Genomic DNA, 22,034 nt, shown 5'->3' with positions numbered 1-22,034 from the left:
GCTGCCCCTCCCAGTGATATACACAGTGCGAAGCTGCCCCTCTCAATGATATACACAGTGTGAAGCTGCCTCTCCCAGTGATATACACAGTGCTAAGCTGCCCCTCTCAGTGATATACACAGTGTGACGCTGCCCCTCCCAGTGATATACACAGTGCGAAGCTGCCCCTCTCAATGATATACACAGTGTGAAGCTGCCTCTCCCAGTGATATACACAGTGTGAAGCTGCCCCTCTCAGTGATATACACAGTGCAAAGTTGCCCCTCTCAGTGATATACACAGTGTGAAGCTGCCCCTCCCGGTATACACACAATGTGAAGCTGCCCCTCTCAATGATATTCACAGTGTGACGCTGCCCCTCCCAGTGATATACACAGTGTGAAGTTGCACCTCCCTGTGATATATGCAGTGTGAAGCTGCCCCTCCCAATGGTATACACGGTGTGAAATGGCCCCTCTCAGTGATAAACACAGTGTGAAGCTGCCCCTCCCAGTGATATACACAGTGTGAAGCTGCCCCTCCCAGTGATATACACAGTGCGAAGCTGCCCCTCTCAATGATATACACAGTGTGAAGCTGCCTCTCCCAGTGATATACACAGTGCTAAGCTGCCCCTCTCAGTGATATACACAGTGTGAAGCAGCCCCTCTCAGTGTGTAGCTGCCCCTGCCCGTGATCTACACAGTGTGAAGCTGCCCCTCCCATTATACACACAATGTGAAGCTGCCCCTCCCAATGTTATACACAGTGTGAAACTGCCCCTCTTAGTGATATACACAGTGTGAAGCTGCCCCTCCCAATGGTATACACAGTGTGAAACTGCCCCTCTTAGTGATATACACAGTGCAAAGCTGCCCCTCCCAGTCATATACACAGTGTGAAGCTGTCCCCACAGTGATACACACAATGTGAAGCTGCCCCTCCCAGTGATGTACACAGTGTGAAGCTGCCCTTCCCAGTGATATACACAGTGTGAAGCTGCCCCTCCCAATGGTATACACGGTGTGAAACGGCCCCTCTCAGTGATATACACAATGTGAAGCTGCCCCTCCCGGTCATATACACAGTGTGAAGCTGTCCCACACAGTGATACACACAATGTGAAGCTGCCCCTCTCAGTGATATACACAGTGTGATGCTGCCCCTCCCAGTGATGTACACAGTGTGAAGCTGCCCCTCCCAATGGTATACACAGTGTGAAACTGACGCTCTTCGTGATATACACAGTGTGAAGCTGCCCCCTCAGCGATATACACAGTGTGAAGCTGCCCCTCCCGGTCAAATACACAGTGTGAAGCTGTACCTCCCATTGATATACACAATGTGAAGCTGCCCCTCCCGGTCATATACACAGTGTGAAGCTTTCCCTCCCGGTGATATACACAGTGTGAAGCTGCCCCTCTCAGTGATATACACAGTGTGAAGCTGCCCCACTGGATGATATACACAGTGTGAAGCTGCCCATTCCAATGGTATACACAGTGTGAAACTGCCCCTCTTAGTGATATACACAGTGTGAAGCTGCCCCTCCCAGTGATATACACAGTGTAAGCTTCCCCTCTCAGTGATATATACAGTATGAAGCTGCCCCTCCCCGTGATATACACAGTGTGAAGCTGCCCCTCCCAGTGATATATACAGTGTAAGCTTCCCCTCTCAGTGATATATACGTATGAAGCTGCCCCTCTCAGTGTGAAGCTGTCCCTCTCAGTGATATACACAGTGTGATGCTGCCCTTCCCAGTGACATACACAGTGCAAAGCTGCCCCTCTCAGTGATATACACAGTGTGTGATGCTGCCCCTGCCCGTGATATACACAGTGAGAAGCTGCCCCTCCCAGTCATATACACAGTGTGATGCTGCCCCTCCCAGTGATGTACACAGTGTGAAGCTGCCCCTCCCAATGGTATACACAGTGTGAAACTGCCCTTCCCAGTGATATACACAGTGTGAAGCTGCCCTTCCCAATGGTATACACGGTGTGAAACGGCCCCTCTCAGTGATATACACAGTGTGAAGCTGCCTCACTGGATGATATACACAGTGTGAAGCTGCCCCTCCCAATGGTATACACAGTGTGAAACTGCCCCTCTCAGTGATATACACAGTGTGATGCTTCCCCTCCCAGTGCTATACACAGGGTGAAGCTGCCCCTCCCAATGGTATACACTGTGTGAAGCTGCCCCTCTCAGTGATATACACAGTGTGATGCTGCCCCTCTCAGTGATATACACAGTGTGAAACTGCCCCTCTCAGTTATATACACAATGTGAAGCAGCCGCTCTCGGTGATATACACAGTATGAAGTTGCACTTCCCGGTGATATACTCAGTGTGGAGCTGCCCCTCCCATAGATACACTCAGTGTGAAGCTGTCCCTCCCAGTGATATACACAGTGTGAAGCTGCCCCTCCCAATGATATACACAGGGTGAAGCTGCCCTTCCCAGTGATACAGACATTGTGAAACTGCCCCTCTCAGTGATACACACAGTAAGAAGCTGCCCCTCCTGGTAGTATACACATTGTGAAACTGCCCCTCTCAGTGACATACACAGTATGAAGCTACCTCTCTTAGTGATTTAAACAGTGTAAAGCTGCCACTCCCAGTGATATACACATTGTGAAGCAGTCCGTCCCGGCGATATACACAATGTGAAGCTGCCCCACTGGATGATATACACAGTGTAAAGCTGCGCCCTCAGTGATATACACTGTGTGAAGCTCCCCCTCTCAATGTGAAGCTGCCCCTCCCCGTGATATACATAGTGTGAAGCTGCCTCTCCCGGTGATATACACAGGGTGAATCTGCCCCTCGCAGTGATATACACAATGTGAAGCTGCCCCTCTCAGTGATACACAGAGTGTGAAGCGGCCGCTCTCGGTGATATACACAGAATGAAGTTGCACTCCCTGGTGATATAGTCAGTGTGGAGCTGCCCCTCCCATAGTTACACACAGTGTGAAGCTGTCCCTCCCACTGATATACGCAGTGTGAAGCTGCATCTCCCAATGGTATACACAGTGTGAAACGGACCCTCTCAGTGATATAAACGGTGTAAGACTACCCCTCGCAGTGATATACACAACGTGAAGCTGCCCCTCTCCGTGATACACAGAATGTGAAGCGGCTGCTCTCGGTGATATACACAGTATGAAGTTGCACTTCCTGGTGCTATACTCAGTGTGAAGCTGCCCCTCTCAGTGTGAAGCTGCCCCTCTCAGTGTGGAACTGCCCCTCCCAATGATGTACACAGTGTGAAGCTGCCTCTCTCGGTGATATACACAGTGTGAATCTGCCCCTCCCGGTGAGATACACAGTGTGGAGCTGCCCCTCCCGGTGATATACACAGTGTGGAGCTGCCCCTCCCGGTGATATACACAGTGTGGAGCTGCCCCTCCCGGTGATTTACACAGTGTGGAGCTCCCCCTCTCGGTGATAGACACAGTGTGAAGCTACCCCTCCCGGTGATATATACAGTGTGTAGCTGCTCCTCCCGGTGATATACACAGTGTGAAGCTGCCCCTCCCAGTTATATACACAGTGTGAAGCTGCCCCTCTCAGTGATATACACAGTGAGAAGCTGCCCCTCCCAGTGATATACACAGTGTGTAGCTGCCCCTCTCAGTGATATACACATTGTGAAGCTGCCCCTCCCAGTGATATACACAGTGTGTAGCTGCCCCTCCCGGTTATATACACAGTGTGGTGCTGCCCCTCTCGCTGATGTACACAGTGTGGTGCTGCCCCTCTCGCTGATGTACACAGTGTGAAGCTGCCCCTCCCGGTGATATACACAGTGTGGTGCTGCCCCTCCCGGTGATATACACAGTGTGGAGCAGCCCCTCTCGGTGATATACACAGTGTGGAGCTGCCCCTCTCGGTGATATACACAGTGTGGAGCTGCCCCTCCCGGTGATATACACAGTGTGTAGCTGCCCCTCTCGGTTATATACACAGTGTGGTGCTGCCCCTCCCGGTGATATACACAGTGTGGAGCTGCCCCTCTCGGTGATATACACAGTGTGGAGCTGCCCCTCCCGGTGATATACACAGTGTGGTGCTGCCCCTCTCGGTTATATACACAGTGTGGAGCTGCCCCTCTCGGTTATATACACAGTGTGGAGCTGCCCCTCTCGGTTATATACACAGTGTGGAGCTGCCCCTCCCGGTGATATACACAGTGTGGAGCTGCCCCTCTCGGTTATATACACAGTGTGGAGCTGCCCCTCCCAGTGATATACACAGTGTGGAGCTGCCCCTCTCGGTGATATACAGTGTGAAGATGGTGAAGAGGAGAATGATGTTGCAGTGATTCTCTGACAGAGACTTGGAGGATCTGGCAGAGTGAGTCACCATCTTCCCAGAGAAACAGCGGAAGAGGCCATGACACCACATCCTGGCAGCCACCTCCAAGGTCTCCATCCAGCTCAGTGTCATATCCACAGTGTGAAAGAATGGGCAGCAGGGCCACAAGGTGTTCAATGACAATGCCACAATCATTATTGCCTGTAAGACTCTCTCTCACTTGCTGCCAAATGACCAACTTCTCACACCATTCTTCCGCATGGACATTCTCGTGGCTACTCATTCCTTCCAAAAACCTACCACCTTTCTACCTGCACTAGCAATATCATCTGTACCATCCACTCTAATCTCACACAACCCCTCCCCTACCCCCTCAGTTTCTGTCATTTTCAGAGAAAACTGCTCACAATACGGCAGAAATGGTCCAGATAAGTGGAGGGGTGCCAATATCAGATTCTTCACCCACTGTCAGGAGAAAATTCAGCCCTTAGCAGAAGACGACTCGGATCACTCTTGTGGAGATACAGAAACATCCACGTTCTGCCAATAGATTAAGAACCACTCTATATTCCATTGTAACTCTTATATTATCCCCATTGTCAGTTGCATGCGTTGCACACCATTTTCTAACCATTGGCAGCGACAAAGCCTTCTCTCCCTTTGGTCTTGCCGGGATCTGGGCATTTCTACCACCTACGTTGCCTCTTATCTGTGTTTTCATATATGTGGACTTCTAACATTCATGCGCAACAGCAACTTCAGAAACTGGAAGTTAATGCTGGGAACAACATTTGCACACCAGCGTGCCCGGGTTCACTGAGCAGCTGCATGGCCACATAGATCAGAGAAACGGCCTGCCTCTCCTGATGCCATCTCTTGATCTGTGAGGACAAGGGTATTGTGGAGGAAAGAGTTCAGGAAAGCTGCCTCATGTACCCCCAACCAGTTGATCCTGACTTCTTGTTAGGAATGTCATATTTAGAAAGTTTTGGAGCACTTTCTTCTGAGTACCTCACTGTGACAGTTCCATGTCTGGCCACAGGAGAATGCCCCAACTCTGCTGGCACTCAAGAGGACCGATGGAGACCAGGCGAAAGTGAGGACTGCAGATGCTGGAGATCAGAGTCAAGATTAGAGTGGTGCTGGAAAAGTACAGCAGGTCAGGCAGCATCTGAAGAACAGGAAAATCGATGTATTGGGGCCCTGATGAAGGGCTTTTGCCTGAAATGTTGATTTTCCTGCTCCTCAGATGCTACCTGACCTGCTGTGCTTTTCCAGCACCACTCTAATCTTGACTCTGATGGAGATCAGGCACCTGCTCAACCCCAATGCAATAGCAGGTCCTGCAGTATCAGTAATTAGAGACTTCATCCACATGCACAGGAAGAAGAGCAGCAGCAAACAGCACTGTGGGATACAATGACCTTCATTGCCCAGAAGCTGCCTGAGTGCAGTTACAGTATGGAACGCAGCTTTCTCAAGCAAATGATTGTCCAGGTGCCTCCACGAATGGTTTGACAGCTGCCATGGACATCTTCAGGATCTACTAAAGAGGCACACATCCACGCACTCCATCACACCAGTACTGACCACCAAAGGAATGATTACTGGGGACAAGGACCCTGGCTAGCTCTGTACAAACTCACTCATTGCGTATCTCTCATTCTCTCCATCTTTATTGATGAATGTCTGTGACTAAGAATGATTAGAAAATTGTTTGCTAGGGCCAGATCATTCACACTTGCCTTTCGAGCATATATCAGGCAAGGGGGGGATAATCTCTTTACCAGTGATGTTGCATTAAGATGCAGCATTACAAAAACTTGGTTTGTTGCTCAGTCCATAAGGATAATTGATTTGTTAATATGTCCCAGATATTCGGCTAAACAGTCTCGGCATAATTAGTAGAGTAATGAAGTGACATGGATCATTCCCACATAGTACATGCCTTGAAACAGTTTGCCTGCAGTCTATTGTCAGACACTCTCTGTTCTGGAATATTGAATAAATTTAAATTAGTACTCATTGTATCAGCAACAGTTATGGTATTTGTATCAATGGAAAAGTTGAAAAAGTAATCCATCACATTTTTCCCTGGGGACTGTGAATAGATCAGCTGCCATACTGATCCAAGGAATGGATGGAACATCAAGTGGTTAGAGTAGTTCCCTCTAATGCTGAGGTGAATCTGTTTAGTATGCATCATATTCAATCCTGACCCACACACAGATTAGCAATCTTATGCATTCAATACCCAAGTGTCCCTAGTGAAGCATGTATATGATATGTTGGCATAGTGCTTTTGGGACAATAACTTGTTTATCCTTGAAAATGACATGTTGTGATACATCAAGTTTGCTTCCTTATGGACAAAATGACTAATTCATCTCAGCTATTTTTAATACTGAGAGGTCATCCCTGGATAATAATCTTTTGCAATCTTTTAGTTGCTAATCTTTGGCATTTGCTGATTATGACTTCTCATGCTGACTCTGGCCAAAGTATCACAGATTAACTTTGAGAATGCATTCAGCATCGAAGTCAAGAGTATCAATGTGAAGATCAAGAGGAACATCTTAGTCTTTGTGTGGGTTGTAATGCATGCAGTATGTCATCATCCCAAAGTTCTGAAGAACACTCATACTGGGCTTAAAATATTAACTCTAGTTTTCTCCAGGTACTGCTAGATCTGCTGAGTTCCTCCAGCATTCTCTGTTTGTAATTTTATTGATATCTCATGTATATATCTCATATATATCACGTACATATCATACCTCATCAAAAATCACATCCTTGGCGATTGTTGACTGATTTGATTGTGTCATGTGTGATCTGTTCTGCCATAGTGAATGGGTTTAGAATATCATGAATTGTGATGATACTGAGAATCTGTGCATACTGGTGGTCCTGCTATTGCTGGACCATTGGTATTAACAAGATAAAAGATTTCAAGAAATTACTAAAAGCTTAGGTATTGGTACTGTCATGATTTCTGTCAATGCACGTGTTGATGATCTACACTGGGAAATGGTCTCTTGTAGGGTGTTCAATGAGGCATCACTTGTTGAGGTACATATCTTTCAGGATGTGTACTGGTAATATGTTGGCACGAGCTCCCATGTTGTCCTTAGTTTTTAATATCTGTAACTTGTTTTATCTTGATGGTGATAGTGGTAAAGCTTCTGATCACCTTATAGAAGTTACATGGTGGAGGAGTTAAGAGTATAGATAGGTTGGGCATCTTCTGAAATAGCCTTTCACTTGGTGAACTCTGAACTTCATTGAAGTGTTTTGTTTGTATGATTTCTTAACATTCTCTTTGCTGCCAATGTATTGGTGCTGTTAGGACTTTGTTGGACAATCTGTGTCGTTCTGGGTTCAGTTTGATCTCTGGAATGAGATTGCCTACGTGCTCAATGCCTTTTTGTGCCAAATGCTTCACAGATAGCAAGAAAATCTGCACAGCTTCTGAATAGTTTGACAAATCACATGTGTTACGGATTTTGCTGGTTTAATGAACTTCACTGACTGCAGCAATGGATTTACCTAAAATGTGTAATTGTTGTCAGTCTGCAATTCCGATTTCATATTTATGTCTACCCTGAAGTAATGCGTGAATGGGAGGGCTTTTTTTCTTACCCAACAGATCCTGCCTAAAGGCTTAATTTGGTATGCTGATGATGACCAACTCAATAAATCTCTCAGTTTACTCTTCAAAGAACAGTAGGAAGCTATGTTATGAAGGGGACACATGAAAATTGCATATACATATTGATATATTTGAGTGAAAGAGCAGGGACCTGGCAGTTTGAGTACAATATGGGAAGAGATTCAGTAATGTGAAATTGTTCACATAGTTGGGAAGAATAAAGTAAGTAGAATATTATCTGAAACGAAATGACAAATTCTGAGGTCTAAAGATCATCCCAGCAGGAATTTTATTTAATATTAACTTTCATCAAAGAATTGGAATTAAAATATTATAACATTATACTGGAAATGTGGTCCCTTTAAGTATGATGTCATATTGATTCTGTGGACTAAGTGAAACTACATGTACGTTCACACCCTCAGGAACTTTAACCAAGTTATTCTTCTTTATATTTAGTTGGAAATTGACCTTCAATAAGTATCTGTTCGTTTGATTCCTCAGAGCTAAACCCAATGTGAATAGTAATGGTTCAAATCACTTGAAATAGAGAGCTGTTGAGATCTCAATTAACTATCCTAAACAAAACCTACAGTGCAGATGAAAATTAGTGTTAACTTAATTCTAATGACAGCATTAATTAATCAGTGGTAGCAAATCCCAAACGTGAATCACTAATTTTTTTAGTTTCTCCTTGAAATTCCCATTGAATTCATGAGTGGCCATTTTAAATTATTGTCCCCCTAGATTCAATATCCCAACAAATGGAAGCATCTAATTTAAACTTACACTATCAAACCATTCAATTATCTTATAGATCTTGGTTCAAATCATCCCTCACATTTTCTCAAGAAAAGAGCTCTTCTCAGGTCAGTCTTTCCTGGCACTATGCACAACAACAGATTGCAACTCACTTCAGTGTCATCCTTTTTCTGTTTAAATCACACAACACCAGGTTATAGTCCACAGGTTTATTTGGAAGCACCAGCTTCCGGAGCACTGCTCCTTCATCAGGTGGTTGTGGAGCATAACAGCATAAGACACAGAATCTATAGCAAAAGATTACAGTGTCATGGAACTGAAATGATATATTGAACAAACCTGGATTGTTGTTTACTCTTTCATCTTTTAGAATGGGTTGCAGGTTTCAGTTCATTAATATGTAAATCCCAGAACTTATTTTAAATCGCCTTCTCGAGATAACTTAAGATTTTATAACAAAAGGTGACATCGCAGCTCAGACAATGCATTAAAGGTGTGAGGTTAGAGTCTGTCTGCATCCCAATCCTAAGTCAGATTGGTTCTATTTCCAAAGTGGAATTTCCAAAATATTACATGTATTAACTGCCTACAGTGACTGCCTGCAAATTGCATTTTTTGAGCAAAATCGAATGTATCTGCAAATATAATGCTGTAAATACAAAATCACCCCATAGAATTATATGCGTGTGCACGTGCATGAGAGAGAGAGACAGAGTGAGTGTGTGCATGTGAGTGTGAGTGCATGTGAGAGAGTGTGTGCTTGCATGTGTGAAAGCTTGGTAAAGTGTGTGTGTGGGTGTGATGGAGTTTAAGCCTGTGAGAGGGTGTGTGCATGAGTGAGTGTGTGGGGGTGCATGTGTGTGCGTTTGAAGATAGCACACATATGAGAGAGGGTCTGCCTGAGTGTGTGCGCATGTAAGGGTGTGTGAGTGTGTGAGTGTGTGAGAGAGAGAGAGAGAGAGAGAGAGAGAGAGAGAGAGAGAGAGAGTGAGAATGTGTAGTGTACTGGGGATCCCTGTAGTGTGGCATGAACCCAAGGTCCCGGTTGAGGCCATACTCATGGATATTGAACTTGGCTGTCAGACTCTGCTTGGCCACTTTGCATGGTTATCTATCCCAAATTCGCCTTGGAGGATGGTCACCTGAAGATCCAAAGCCGAATGTCCTTGACCGCTGAAGTGTTCCTCAACTGGGAGGGAACACCCCGGCCTGGTTGTTGTTACATGGTGTACATCCATCCGTTGTCATACGTTTGCTTGGTCTTGCCAATGCACCATGCCTTGGTGCATCTTTGCCTGCAGCATATGAGATAGCCAACGTTGGCCAAATCACGAGTACCTGGCGCGTACGGGGTGGGTGGTGTCCCATGGGTAATGGGTGTATCCATGTTGATACCCTTGACAACAATCCAGGTTTATTCAATATATCATTTCAGTTGCATGACACTGTAATCTTTTGCTATAAATTCTGTGTCTTATGATGTTATGTTCCACAACCACCAAATAAAGGAGCAGTGCTCCGAAAGCTGGTGCTTCCATTTAAACCTATACCCTGGTGTTGTATGATTTTTAACTTTGTCCACCCCAGTCCAACATCTCCATATCTTTTTTCTGGAGCACTGCATCCAGGGTTGACTTTTGTTTTGCTTGATTACAATTTGTATATTACAATGGAACAAAGCACAACCACCAAATTAGTCATGAGGGCCTGGATTGTCATTTGTGAGTCACGTGCACAGAGTCAGGCCAGCTCTTGGCTCTGGAAACTCAATTTTTAAAAATTTCTGCCAAAGTCAGATTTTAGCCCAGGTGAAGAGCTCTATTGGATGCTAGGGTGAGCAACCCAACAGAACTGAGGACTGCACCATGTGCAGAGGCAGACTGAGCAGAAGAGCAGCCTGTATGCATGGGCGCTATATTGAAGTTTAAATAAAGAATAAAACATAAAATGGCCCTCCATCGCTATTATTTATTCATCCTTAACCTCACACAAACACTCCATGCATCATCCATACCAAGCCATGCCACTACCCATCCCCATTGCTCCTCACATCTTCCATGCCAAGCTACATGCCTCATCTATTATAACAAGCCTTGGAATTCAAAGTCACACATCAAAGATTTATAACCACTCACAGCTGTCTAATGCATTTTGAAATTTACTCAAGTGTAGTAAGACATGATTGCGAAATCAGTCATGTAGTACTAATCCAATAATGAAAGCTTTTAGGTTCATGTCAACAGACAGAGGAAGAAAACAAAAAACTGTTTTTTAAATACTCCAGACTTTTTTTAAAAAAGGCCAGGATTTCTATATACCTTAAATGCTTGACAATTCCCTTTGGCAAGTAATTCTGAGAGTTCTTCCTCATATCTTTGATAATACACTTTACCAGGTTATTTGAAACAGGTCCTCTTGATAATTTTGGCAGATCTTCTTGTTATGGGCTCTAACACGTATTTTAGATATTTTTTTCTGGCTTCTTTTGACAGTTCATATGAACTTGATAGTTCCTGAGCTTATGCATAATTATGCTCATTCATGCCTAGTTTAACAATCCAAAAGTCAACCTTACTTCTCCAATAGCATACTGGAATTAAAGATGTCCAAGGACCATATGGAAGGGAACATAACCTTTCCAAAGGGGCATTATGGCTATCTAACTAAATGTATAAAGGTCAGTTCAGACTTGCACTTGCCAAGCCTATTCTGTACACTTGCACTTCATATTCTGAGGTTACTAAAATCTGCTTTAGGTGGACACAGTTGCTGATTGAAATAGCTATCTACCTTTATGAATCATGCATGCATGAATCATGAGAGACTCTGACAAATAAAGAGTTGTTGAGACGAAAGACCCCTCAGGAAAAGATGAAGAGTTTTGGCAGGTTGAATAAACCTTAATTTCAATAGAAGTCTCTTGATTAAAAATTGAACAATCTTGACTACAATAGCGCACCTATGTAGTTTCTCTTAATTATGAATTAAATGTATATGCCAATCATCCTGGACTATATATTGTGAAAGTTAAAGTATGTGACTTTCATTTAAACCTCAAAATAATAATCCCAAAGCATCATTTGTGATCACATTTTTCATTCTCTATACAAGCCAGGTAGCGTAAGCTCGAAATAGGATGCTCATCCCCAATTTACGGACAGTTTGTAATACGACAAAAGAGGTGTAATAATCTAAACTTAAGCAAAGTCAATTCTTTGCAGCCAAACAAAGCACACCTTACTCTATCACATAGGCCCTGGACCTGGTTATTGAGGTAATAGATTAACTTAATTACCCAGTGTGTTGTAATACCAAGAAAAGTGATTCTATAAGTAGCACATGCAACACTTCCCTTCCCAAATTTCACTTAATCACAAAATAAACATCATGTCAAAACATGCTATATTGACATTGTTTCTGGAAGATGTCAGTTCTTACCTTCATATCTGTTTCATTAACAGTGGAATTCACAGTTGAAATGTTTGACAGAATATCAACCACAGCTTTGACATTACCAGGGCTGGTTATATTGTCCCCACGTGTGGCACAGGAGAGTTGTTGGAGAGTACTGGGAAAAGTTTTTTCCAAGTCATTTGTTTTTAACTCCTAAAAAAAGTGAATTAGGAAGTATTACAGAAATAAACAAAGTTGGTAGACTAGGAGACAAACAAGCTAAATAATAAAAGCAGTCATGGTGCAACTGATCATTATGATCCTTAGTGCACACTCCACTTCCACCTCACTATCTGTTACACAATCTCCTCAAAAAGGGGGCAAAAATGACTTTTTAAAGCACTGTGGAAGTTTGGGGGAAATGTTTGGGAAATACTTCTCTGGTCCACAAGTTCAATCAAAATAAATTTTATTCATTCACAAGATGTGGGCATCACTGGCTAGTTACCCTTCCCTAATTGCTCAGAGGGCAATTGAGAACCAGCCACATTGCTGTTGGTCCAAGTCACATGTAGGCCAGATCAGGTAAGGGTGACAGTTTCCGACCCTAAAGCTCATTAGTGATCCAGATGAGCTTTCTCTGACAATGAACAACAGGTTCAATGTTAGATATTTAAAAAATTGAATTCCTGTTCCCTGGAACACTACCTGGGTCTCTGGATTAATAGCAATAATTGCCTCCCCATTAGAAGAGAGGACAGTGGCTTTGTGACATTTTGTCAAATCCTTCACTTTCTTTTGTTAGGCTGTTATATCAGCCAAAGACAAGAACTCATCCCATTTGAACATGTGCAACAAGTTCACTCTTAGTCTACATTGGTGGCAACATGTTGCAAAAACTGATCTCAATGTGTGGAAAGAAAGAAAACTCATGTATGAACAAATTCCACTTTTATATTATGATATGTTACTTTCTAGTATAAAGTATAACATGCCAATCATTGCCACAGAATTAGGCTTTGAGAGAAGAAAGGTAGTTTAGGGGGTTGTAGTTTTACATTGGTGGCAACATGTTGCAAAAACTGATCTCAATGTGTGGAAAGAAAGAAAACTCCTCATGTATGAACAAATTCCACTTTTATATTATGATATGTTACTTTCTAGTATAAAGAATAACATGCCAATCATTGCCACAGAATTAGGCTTTGAGAGAAGAAAGGTAGTTTAGGGGGTTGTAGTTTGCTGAACCACACAGAACTTAAAGATCGAGACAAACTGTCCTACACTTAAGCAGAGAAAATTCTGGACTTGTCAGTCACCATACAAAATGCAGACAGGAGCTCAAACTCAAGATTGAAGAGTCAAAGTCTTCTGGATTTAAGCACTTCTGCCACAATTCATCAGTAGTAGTGGGGCTAAATACTGAAGTCATTGGCAACTATGCAAGAAAAGCAAGAAAACAATTTTGTGTTTGGGTGGAATTGAGTTTCTTCAAATCCCTGACTTGCAGCCTTCAGAGATTTAGTGAGACTTTGAGGACTCAGATGTAATCATCCACGACCCTGATCAGACAGCCACAATATTAATGCAGCTGGTTCAGTTAAACTTCAGATCAACCTGGAACATTGCAATGATATGACAACTGTCCTGCTCTTGAAAGAGAAAGGAATATATTTGGCCTTTATTTTTCGACAATGATCATTGTCTAACGGGGGTCTAGCATCCAGACTTGGGCAGGGATGGTATGTTTCTTCTTCTTAGGCACCCCTCAGGATCAAGGATGACTTGGTTCTGCTCTAAGTCAATGAGAGGGCTGATAAATACAATATGTGACCTACAGCCTCTGTATTTACTTATTTATTCTACTTTCTCCATTTTTGTCAACCACAAGCCAGGGACTCCCATGAGTCAACATACATTTTTGACTTCCTCAGAGGTGCCTTGAGGACATCCCTAAAGCAGTGTCTTCCTTCCAGTTTACTGAAATGTGAGTTTGAAATACAGCAATTGCTACAGGAACTGGAGTCAAGTATAAGAATGATATATCTTGCCCAGCAAAGCAGGATTTGAGGGAGACAGTACTTAATGCTTCATTTGGGAGAGGATGCTATTGCTGTACGCCTTTCCAGCCACTGGATTTGGGAGATCTTACAAAAGTATCACTGACAGGATGTTTTTAGTGTTTGAGATGCTAAGTGTTAGATACTTTAAGTGCAGTGGTTATGTGAGCTCCATCATTCTGTATTATGTAATCCACTAAACAAGGATGAATTGCATTTCTGAGCAAAATTTGTCTAAATAACTAAAATAAGACAATGAAGATATTGGTGCAAGTGCATTTTAAAAGAACAGCTCTGAATGCAGTTTCTATTCCCGTAATTAATACCTCACAGATTCTGTAGATTTCTTCTGATACACAGAAATTTAATTCCTGTTCATACAGTCCATTTTTTCCACATCTGCTTGTCTTTGTTCCCATCATATTTTCACATTGGAGTTTTGCAGAAGTGTTATAATTTGTTATGCCATATTTTTCATCAATGCATGGTATTTTATCATCTGTTTAAAGAAAGCAACATTCAAAAGCTACATAATTTAGTAATTTCTTGCTCAAATCTAATAGCTTCCAGGCAGTTGGAGATTGGATGTACAATGGAAGATATACATCAGGGCCCTGCAGAAATCCTGATATGTAGACCAATGAGGAAATTGTATGAGAAGTTTCAACGTCCAATGGACTGGTTAACTATTTCCCGAGACCTTGTACGCATGAGTCTCTTTGAGCTCGAGTTGGATTCTTGGGCTCGATCTACATGCTTTGAAAGTTACTCCAGAATTGTTAGACAGTTGAAAAGCTAGCCCACCAAATAGGTAACTCCATAATCAACCTTTGACAATCTAACTTATCACTGACTACTTACTCCCCCAATCAGACAAGACTACCCCAACCTAATTACACCCCTGATTGCCCTCAAACAGACACAGCAACATAATAACCTGCCCAGTCCCTGACAATTAACCAATTAACCCCTGATCAATCGTTTATTCCTGACCCAATCTGACTAGCCACTAATCAGATTTGACCACTGACCCAACCTTACTACTCCACAACTTCCTGACTAAACTGCACAAGCATCGAACTATCCTTCTGATCCCTAAACTACAGCTCCAACCACCCTCCCACATTCAGACCAGACCCAAATGACCCTTAACGCTGAACTACTCCTGACCATGTGAGTACCTAACCTCACCGATCTAACCTATCTAACTCGTCAACGTGACTACCCATTCACCTTACTCTGACCCGATCACCCTATTCACCTCACTCACCCATCCCTCTTTTCCATTTGCTACTTATCTAGCTACTAACTAATCCACCTCACCTGCCTATGCATCTCACCCACCTTTCCAGCTTACATGTACACTCACTCAGACATTCACACATATATGATAAATACGAACCAGAATATGGCTGATAGTACTGTAAAAGGCAGTTGTGTCCTATTCTCCCTCAACTCTGTATGATCTGGAGTTCCCTGGGAGACACTGCAATGTGCATTTCTTCTTCAGACAAGATCCGAATACCCCAGAGGAAGTGCACAGTAGCATCATGTTGGAAAATCTTCACTGGCAATAGCACAGAATTACCACCAACCAGCAATTGTAGGTCATCTGTTCCATACTCACGTGCTCAATGCACATTCAACTCCTGAGATGAGAATATGTGCCACAGCGTGAGATATGTTCAGAAGCAGAATGTGGAACAATTAATGATTGTCAAGTATTTCTATCCATGAGTATTTTATGAACATATGATTCCTCTGGAATTGGAATGAAAATTTGCCTTTAGGCAAAACAGGTCCACAACGGATGCCATTTCCCTAGCCCCAAACTCAACCCTGGAACATCTGGATAACAAGGACACCTACATCAGGCTCCTACTCATTGATTGCAGCTCCGCCTTCAACACCATAATCCCCTCAAGACTGATCTCAAAACTCCGGGATCCAGGTATCGGCTTCACTCTCTACAACTGGATTCTCACCTTCCTGGCCCACAGATTGCAATCAGTAAAGATAGACAACTGCATCTCCTCCATGATAATCCTCAACACTGATGCCCCCCAAGGATACATCCTCAGCCCCCTACTGTACTCCCTGTACATCCACAACTATGTAGCTAAATCCTGTATAAATGCCATCTCCAAGTTTGCTGACCACACCACTGTGGTGGGCCAGATATCAAACAACAATGACTCAAAATAGAGAAAAGCAATAGAGTGCTTGGTGTTATGGTGCACTAATAACAATCTCTCTCTCAATGTCAGCAAAACAAAAAAACTGATCATTGACTTCAGGAAGAAAGGAGGAGGAGGCACCCTTATCTACATCAACAGAGTTGAGGTGGAGAGGGTTGAGAGGGTCAGGTTCCTAGGAGTGACAATAACTGACAACCTTCTTGGACTTCCCATGTAGATGTGATGGTCAAGAAGGCACAACAATGCCTTTTCTTCCTCAGGGGGCTTAGGAAATTCGGCATGTCCATAAGAAACTGCACAATCTTTTACTGTTGTACCACAGAAAGCATTGTATCCGGGTGCATAACAGCCTGGTACACAACTGCTTTGCCCAGGATTGTAAGAAACTACAGAAAGTTATGGGCACAGCCCAGACCATCACAGAAACCAACCTCCCATCCATGGACTCCATTTACACTTCCTGTTGCCACAGGCTGCCAATCTCATCAAAGACCCCTCCCACCTCGCTAATGTTCTCTTCCAACCTCTTCCGTCAGGCAGAAGATACAGAAGTTGAACACACTCACCAGCAGGTTCAAGAACAGCTTTTATCCTGATGTTATTAGACTGCTGATTGGACCTCTCTAACTTCAAATAATGTTGATCTTGCTTTGTGCACCTCCTGCACAGCCATAACCTTGGATGCTTCGCTTTGTCTAAGCACCCTATGATCTATATGTCCTTGTTTGCTATAATCTGCCTGTACTGTTCACAAAACAAAGCTTTTCATTGTACTTAGGTGCATGTGACAATAATAAATAAAATCAACTAAATCAAATCAAAACTGGAAAGAAAAACTAAAAGGAATCAAAGGGACAAAGGAGACTCAGGATACAATGTGAGTGATTTTGAAGTGTGTAATTCAAGGAAACCTTCCTGCCAACTGATGCAGCCAGGAGACATTTTATATCTTAGATTAATTAAACCATTATGGGTGAGCTGCTTGTGCAACAGTAAATGAGGAGAGATGAGAGTTTACATTGTAACAAGATAAATAGAAATAAGGGGAGATGTATATGACAGTTCTAACAGAGGTACAAGACAGAATCGTTTTGTTTTGAGACCAGGCATTGTGATAACTGGAAAAGTGGGGACGAATATGCAGGGTATTCATAATTTTGGTGGAACAGACAAAAATAAAAAGGCAATGGAGTTGCATTGCTCATTAAAGAGGAAGTTAACACCAAAGAGAGTAAGTATATTAGCTCCGATGATGTGGAAACAGAAAAGACAGAGCTATGAAACACCAAGGTGCAAAAAAACCTTGAGTGGAAGTTGCACATAGACTCTGAAACTGTAGGGGTGATATTAGGCATTAAACAGGAAATTAGAAACACATGCAGTAAAGGAACATCTGTAATTATAGCTGACTTTAATCTGTATATAAACTGGGAAATCAAATTAGTAACAATATTAATTGTAGAACAGTAATTCCTGGAATGTTTACACAATGGTTTTCTGGATCATGACATTGAGGAACTAATTAGAGAACAGACCATCCTAGACTGGGTGTCATGAAAAGACCTCTATGACTGTAGACTTTGGGTAAAGCATACCTGGCATCCACCGAACAGGATGTGTAGAAGGAAAGTTCGTCCTCATAAAATAACAAACACTCAGAACTTAAGCGTCAGCTATTTGAACTGAGCTACCTTCAGCCACATGCATGTTTTAGCAAGAACAACTTCCAAACACCAAAGGAAAAAAACAGTTGCACTTAGGAATACAAGCATATCAGTTATGGAAAAATGTGTAGAGAGTAGTACTGGGCCAAAATCATTTGAGGGTGTTCCAATTTATTCGAAATGACAAAACCTGAAAATTTATGAAAGTTCAGTTGAATTTCTCATAACCATCCAGCTCCAAACATTCCCAGAGCATAGGAGTCCTGATTTTTTGGATATTCAATGTGCATCATAGCTGTTGTGACTCATACTATTCAGCACCTTAAATAAATAAATGTACTTACAATTACACAGTTGGCAAAGTGCTTTAACATGCAATGATACAAATATAGGCACTCCACTTAGCAGTATAACAGGTATTCAATTTCTACACATTTTTAAAATCAAACTCTCTCTAGTAAAAATATTTTATTATTCAAATGACCGCTTACCGGGTAAAAAGCTAATCTTGTAATGTTTTGACAGATTTTGACGAATTGTGGTGAATTGGTTTGCCTTAAAAGTCTTTTTAGAGACTACTTGATGGAGTATAATTGTACTTCCCTGTCTAAATTCAAAAGATATGAAAAGGCAATTATTGCAAATATCTTTTAAAGTAAAAATTCCAACTAACTATTAAATAAAGGTGTAAATGAATAAGAGGTTCTGAATTTGTATAGCTTGGAGTAGTTACGGTTAAAATATAGGCTGCATTTTCTTTAACCAGCTTAAAAATGTGACATAAAAATTAAATTCACCAGCCTGAACCTTCCACTGAAGGTCAGTTGTACTTTAGGTTAATGTCAGAATTCTTCAACCAAAAGCAACAGGATATAGAATAAGTCTGCCCACACGTACAAATTATAAGAATATAATATTTCCATTGTTGAATGCTAAGTGTTTATTTCTGGTTGAACTGGTTAACCAATTGGATCTCTGCCACCAGACCCGTGATCTTGGATAAAGGCCTCTCAACTACCTGATCAATTCATAGTTCATGGAGAAAGTGAGGACTGCAGATGCTGGAGATCAGAGCTGAAAATGTGTTGCTAGAAAAGCGCAGAGGGTCAGGCAGCATCCAAGGAGCAGGAGAATCGACGTTTCGGGCATAAGCCTGAAGAAGGGCTCATGCCCGAAATGTCGATTCTCCTGCTCCTTGGATGCTGCCTGACCTGCTGCGCTTTTCCAGCAACACATTTTCAGCAATTCATAGTTATTGCCTTCCCTACATAAAGCTTAATAGCTTTCTTTCCAATCCTCCAGCCTTAAAATAGAAGGCAAAAGTTGAGAATAATGGACACTGCCTGTAATGTCAACTCTATGATGTAGGTTGGTATCTTCAGACCATGTAGCGACTAACACATTTCTCTAACTGCTTCAATATTGATTGAAGTGTTCAGAGCAAATGTGCTCAGTCATCACCAGTTCTTTTCTCTAATCCAGTACCTAGAAATTGGGAAACACACATTTTTGATAAAGTCCGAGTCATCTTGATGCTGGGCCTCATGTCTTACTAAAAGAAGACATAAAGTATCAGCACAAATTTGCGCCAGTGTTAGGGTGTCGGCCATCCTCAGTTATTTACATCTAAGGGTCAGCCAGGAATGGAAGGTGATAGACTGAAAGAACTGTGGATTATCATCATTTCAGGAGGTCAACAATCTTGGGACAGGGAAATTAGGGCTGGAAGATTTGGGTTGGGAGTCTAGGGACCAGGACGAGGGGGAGGTCACGGTAACAACAGGAGGTATGATAGTTGAAAGTAAAAACTGGACACTGTAGATTCTGATTCCATATTCAAATAAGCTATATTTTTTTTTTGTTAAAGAAAACCTCGATAGCTAATTCCTCCAAGTACAGCCAGCAACAGTGCTGCCTCCTTCAGCTGTTGAAGCTGGAACATCGAGCAGGTTTAAGTGCCTTGTTTGTTTCGGTCAGCCTCCAGCCTGGTTAAAGGGTCCTTCTTGTGTCCTATGAATGCAATACTGATTAGGAGAGTTCACATAGTATCACCCCACCATGTCAGAGTCTAGGTTGACTCAACCACCCAACAAGTTTTTATATATAGATTTTCTTAAATCTCAATACAGGTTCTTAAACTGTCATACTGCAACTGAACATGGCAAACAACCCTAATTTTCTGCATTATTAACATTCAAATACTGACAACATTTCAGAAGTGCAAGCATGGCAAACAATGTGACTGTAGAGATCTGAAACTATGCTGACTCATCATTACTTTCCCGTATGAAACTAAAGCTCTCACACACTTTACGAGAACACTTCAAACCAGTTTGACAGGTTGGCCAAAAACCCATGCATGACCGTAATCAAAGAAAGACAAGTGAAAAGGATTCCTTGTCAGATTTTTCAGTCTTCAAAAACACATGACATACTAGTAGCATAATACCTGTCAAACTGTAAGTAAATCATTGGAGGGATTTTATTGTACATTATATTCCACACAAGTTCACAAAAACAACTTGTCGTATATGACTTGGAGAAATGCGAAGCAAGGGTCAAAACAGTAGAATTTTAGATTAGATTACTTACGGTGTGGAAACAGGCCCTTCAGCCCAACAAGTCCACACCGACCTGCCAAAGCACAACCCACCCAGACCCATTCCCCTTCACTTAACACTACAGGCCAATTCAGCTAACCTGCACATTTTTTGGACTGTGGGATGAAACCCACACAGACACAGGGAGAATGTGCAAACTCCACACAGTCAGTCTCCTGAGGTGGGAATTAAATGCGAGTCTCTGGTGCTGTGAGGCAGCAGTGCTAACTACTGTGCCACCGTGCCGCCCATAAATGATCAGAGTGAACTTTGGAGATTTACAAGGATGTTGATAGGAATGGAGAATTTTATTTGGAAGCAGATAATTGACAGGCTGGATTTGTTTACTTTAAGACAGAGAAGACAAGGTAGAGATTTAATTCAGTTATCTAAAATTATGAAGGGCTAGGGGATCGCAAGAACAAATAAACAGAGCACACAAATGTAAAGTGATTGGCAGAATAATTAGAGAATTGATTTTTTTTTAAAACAGAGTTTGTTTGGGATATGACACTTGCTATCTGAAAAGATGATAGAGGAAAAGTTTTCAATGAACTTCAAACTATTTGGATATGCATTTTCCATGTTTAATTCCTTAGGGTACTGAACAAAGAAGGCAAGTTGAAATTTGAAAATAAATAGCTCTTTCCCAACTGACACAAAACATGGTTAATGGCCTCACTTTCTACTGTAATTCTTATTATGTTTTATCAGTATCAATAGCACAGAGAGAGGTAGAGGGAATCCATTAACAGCTGCTTTGAAACTAATGTGCAAACTCAATTAGGGAAAGTCTTTTATAAACTCTTCCCATGTCTAGCACAGCAACACTGGGGTCATGAAATATGCTACACAAATGCAAGCTGTTTCTTTTCTGTTTTCCAAAGACAATTAACAGAACAATTATTCACCATTTTTACTGCTGAAAATGTATTGCTGGAAAAGCGCAGCAGGTCAGACAGCATCCAAGGAACAGGAGAATCGACGTTTCGGGCATAAGCCCTTCTTCAGGAATGAGGAAAGTGTGTCCAGCAGGCTAAGATAAAAGGTAGGGAGGAGGGACTTGGGGGAGGGGTGGTGGAAATGCGATAGGTGGAGGGAGGTCAAGGTGAGGGTGATAGGCCGGAGTGGGGTGGGGGCGGAGAGGTCAGGAAGAAGATTGCAGGTTAGGAAGGCGGTGCTGAGTTCGAGGGATTTGACTGAGACAAGGTGGGGGGAGGGGAAATGAGGAAACTGGAGAAATCTGAGTTCATCCCTTGTGACTGGAGGGTTCCGCTCGGAACCCTCCCTGCCCCCTGTAAAAACGCCATCTCATATTCCCAATTCATTCGTCTCCGTCGCATCTGCTCCCACGAGGACCAGTTCCAAATCCGTACAACCCAGATGGCCTCCTTCTTCAA

General features: G+C 42.6%; 1 protein-coding gene across 1 annotated transcript in view; it reads right to left on the bottom strand.

Moving 5' to 3' along the window:
• Nucleotides 1-22,034, bottom strand: part of LOC122539844 (adhesion G-protein coupled receptor F2-like) — an 82,340-nt gene that overhangs the window by 28,324 nt on the left and 31,982 nt on the right. The window contains exons 5-7 of the mRNA XM_043674961.1: nt 20,013-20,044; nt 14,499-14,671; nt 12,158-12,325 (exon numbers count right to left, since the gene is read on the bottom strand). Coding sequence (XP_043530896.1) covers nt 12,158-12,325; nt 14,499-14,671; nt 20,013-20,044 — 373 coding nt within the window. The remainder of the gene's footprint in view (nt 1-12,157; nt 12,326-14,498; nt 14,672-20,012; nt 20,045-22,034) is intronic.

This window comes from Chiloscyllium plagiosum, chromosome 3, assembly GCF_004010195.1.
Source record: "Chiloscyllium plagiosum isolate BGI_BamShark_2017 chromosome 3, ASM401019v2, whole genome shotgun sequence".
Lineage (NCBI taxonomy): Eukaryota > Metazoa > Chordata > Chondrichthyes > Orectolobiformes > Hemiscylliidae > Chiloscyllium > Chiloscyllium plagiosum.
Note: the sequence above shows the minus strand (reverse complement) of the source record. Positions and strands in the feature narration are given on the sequence as shown.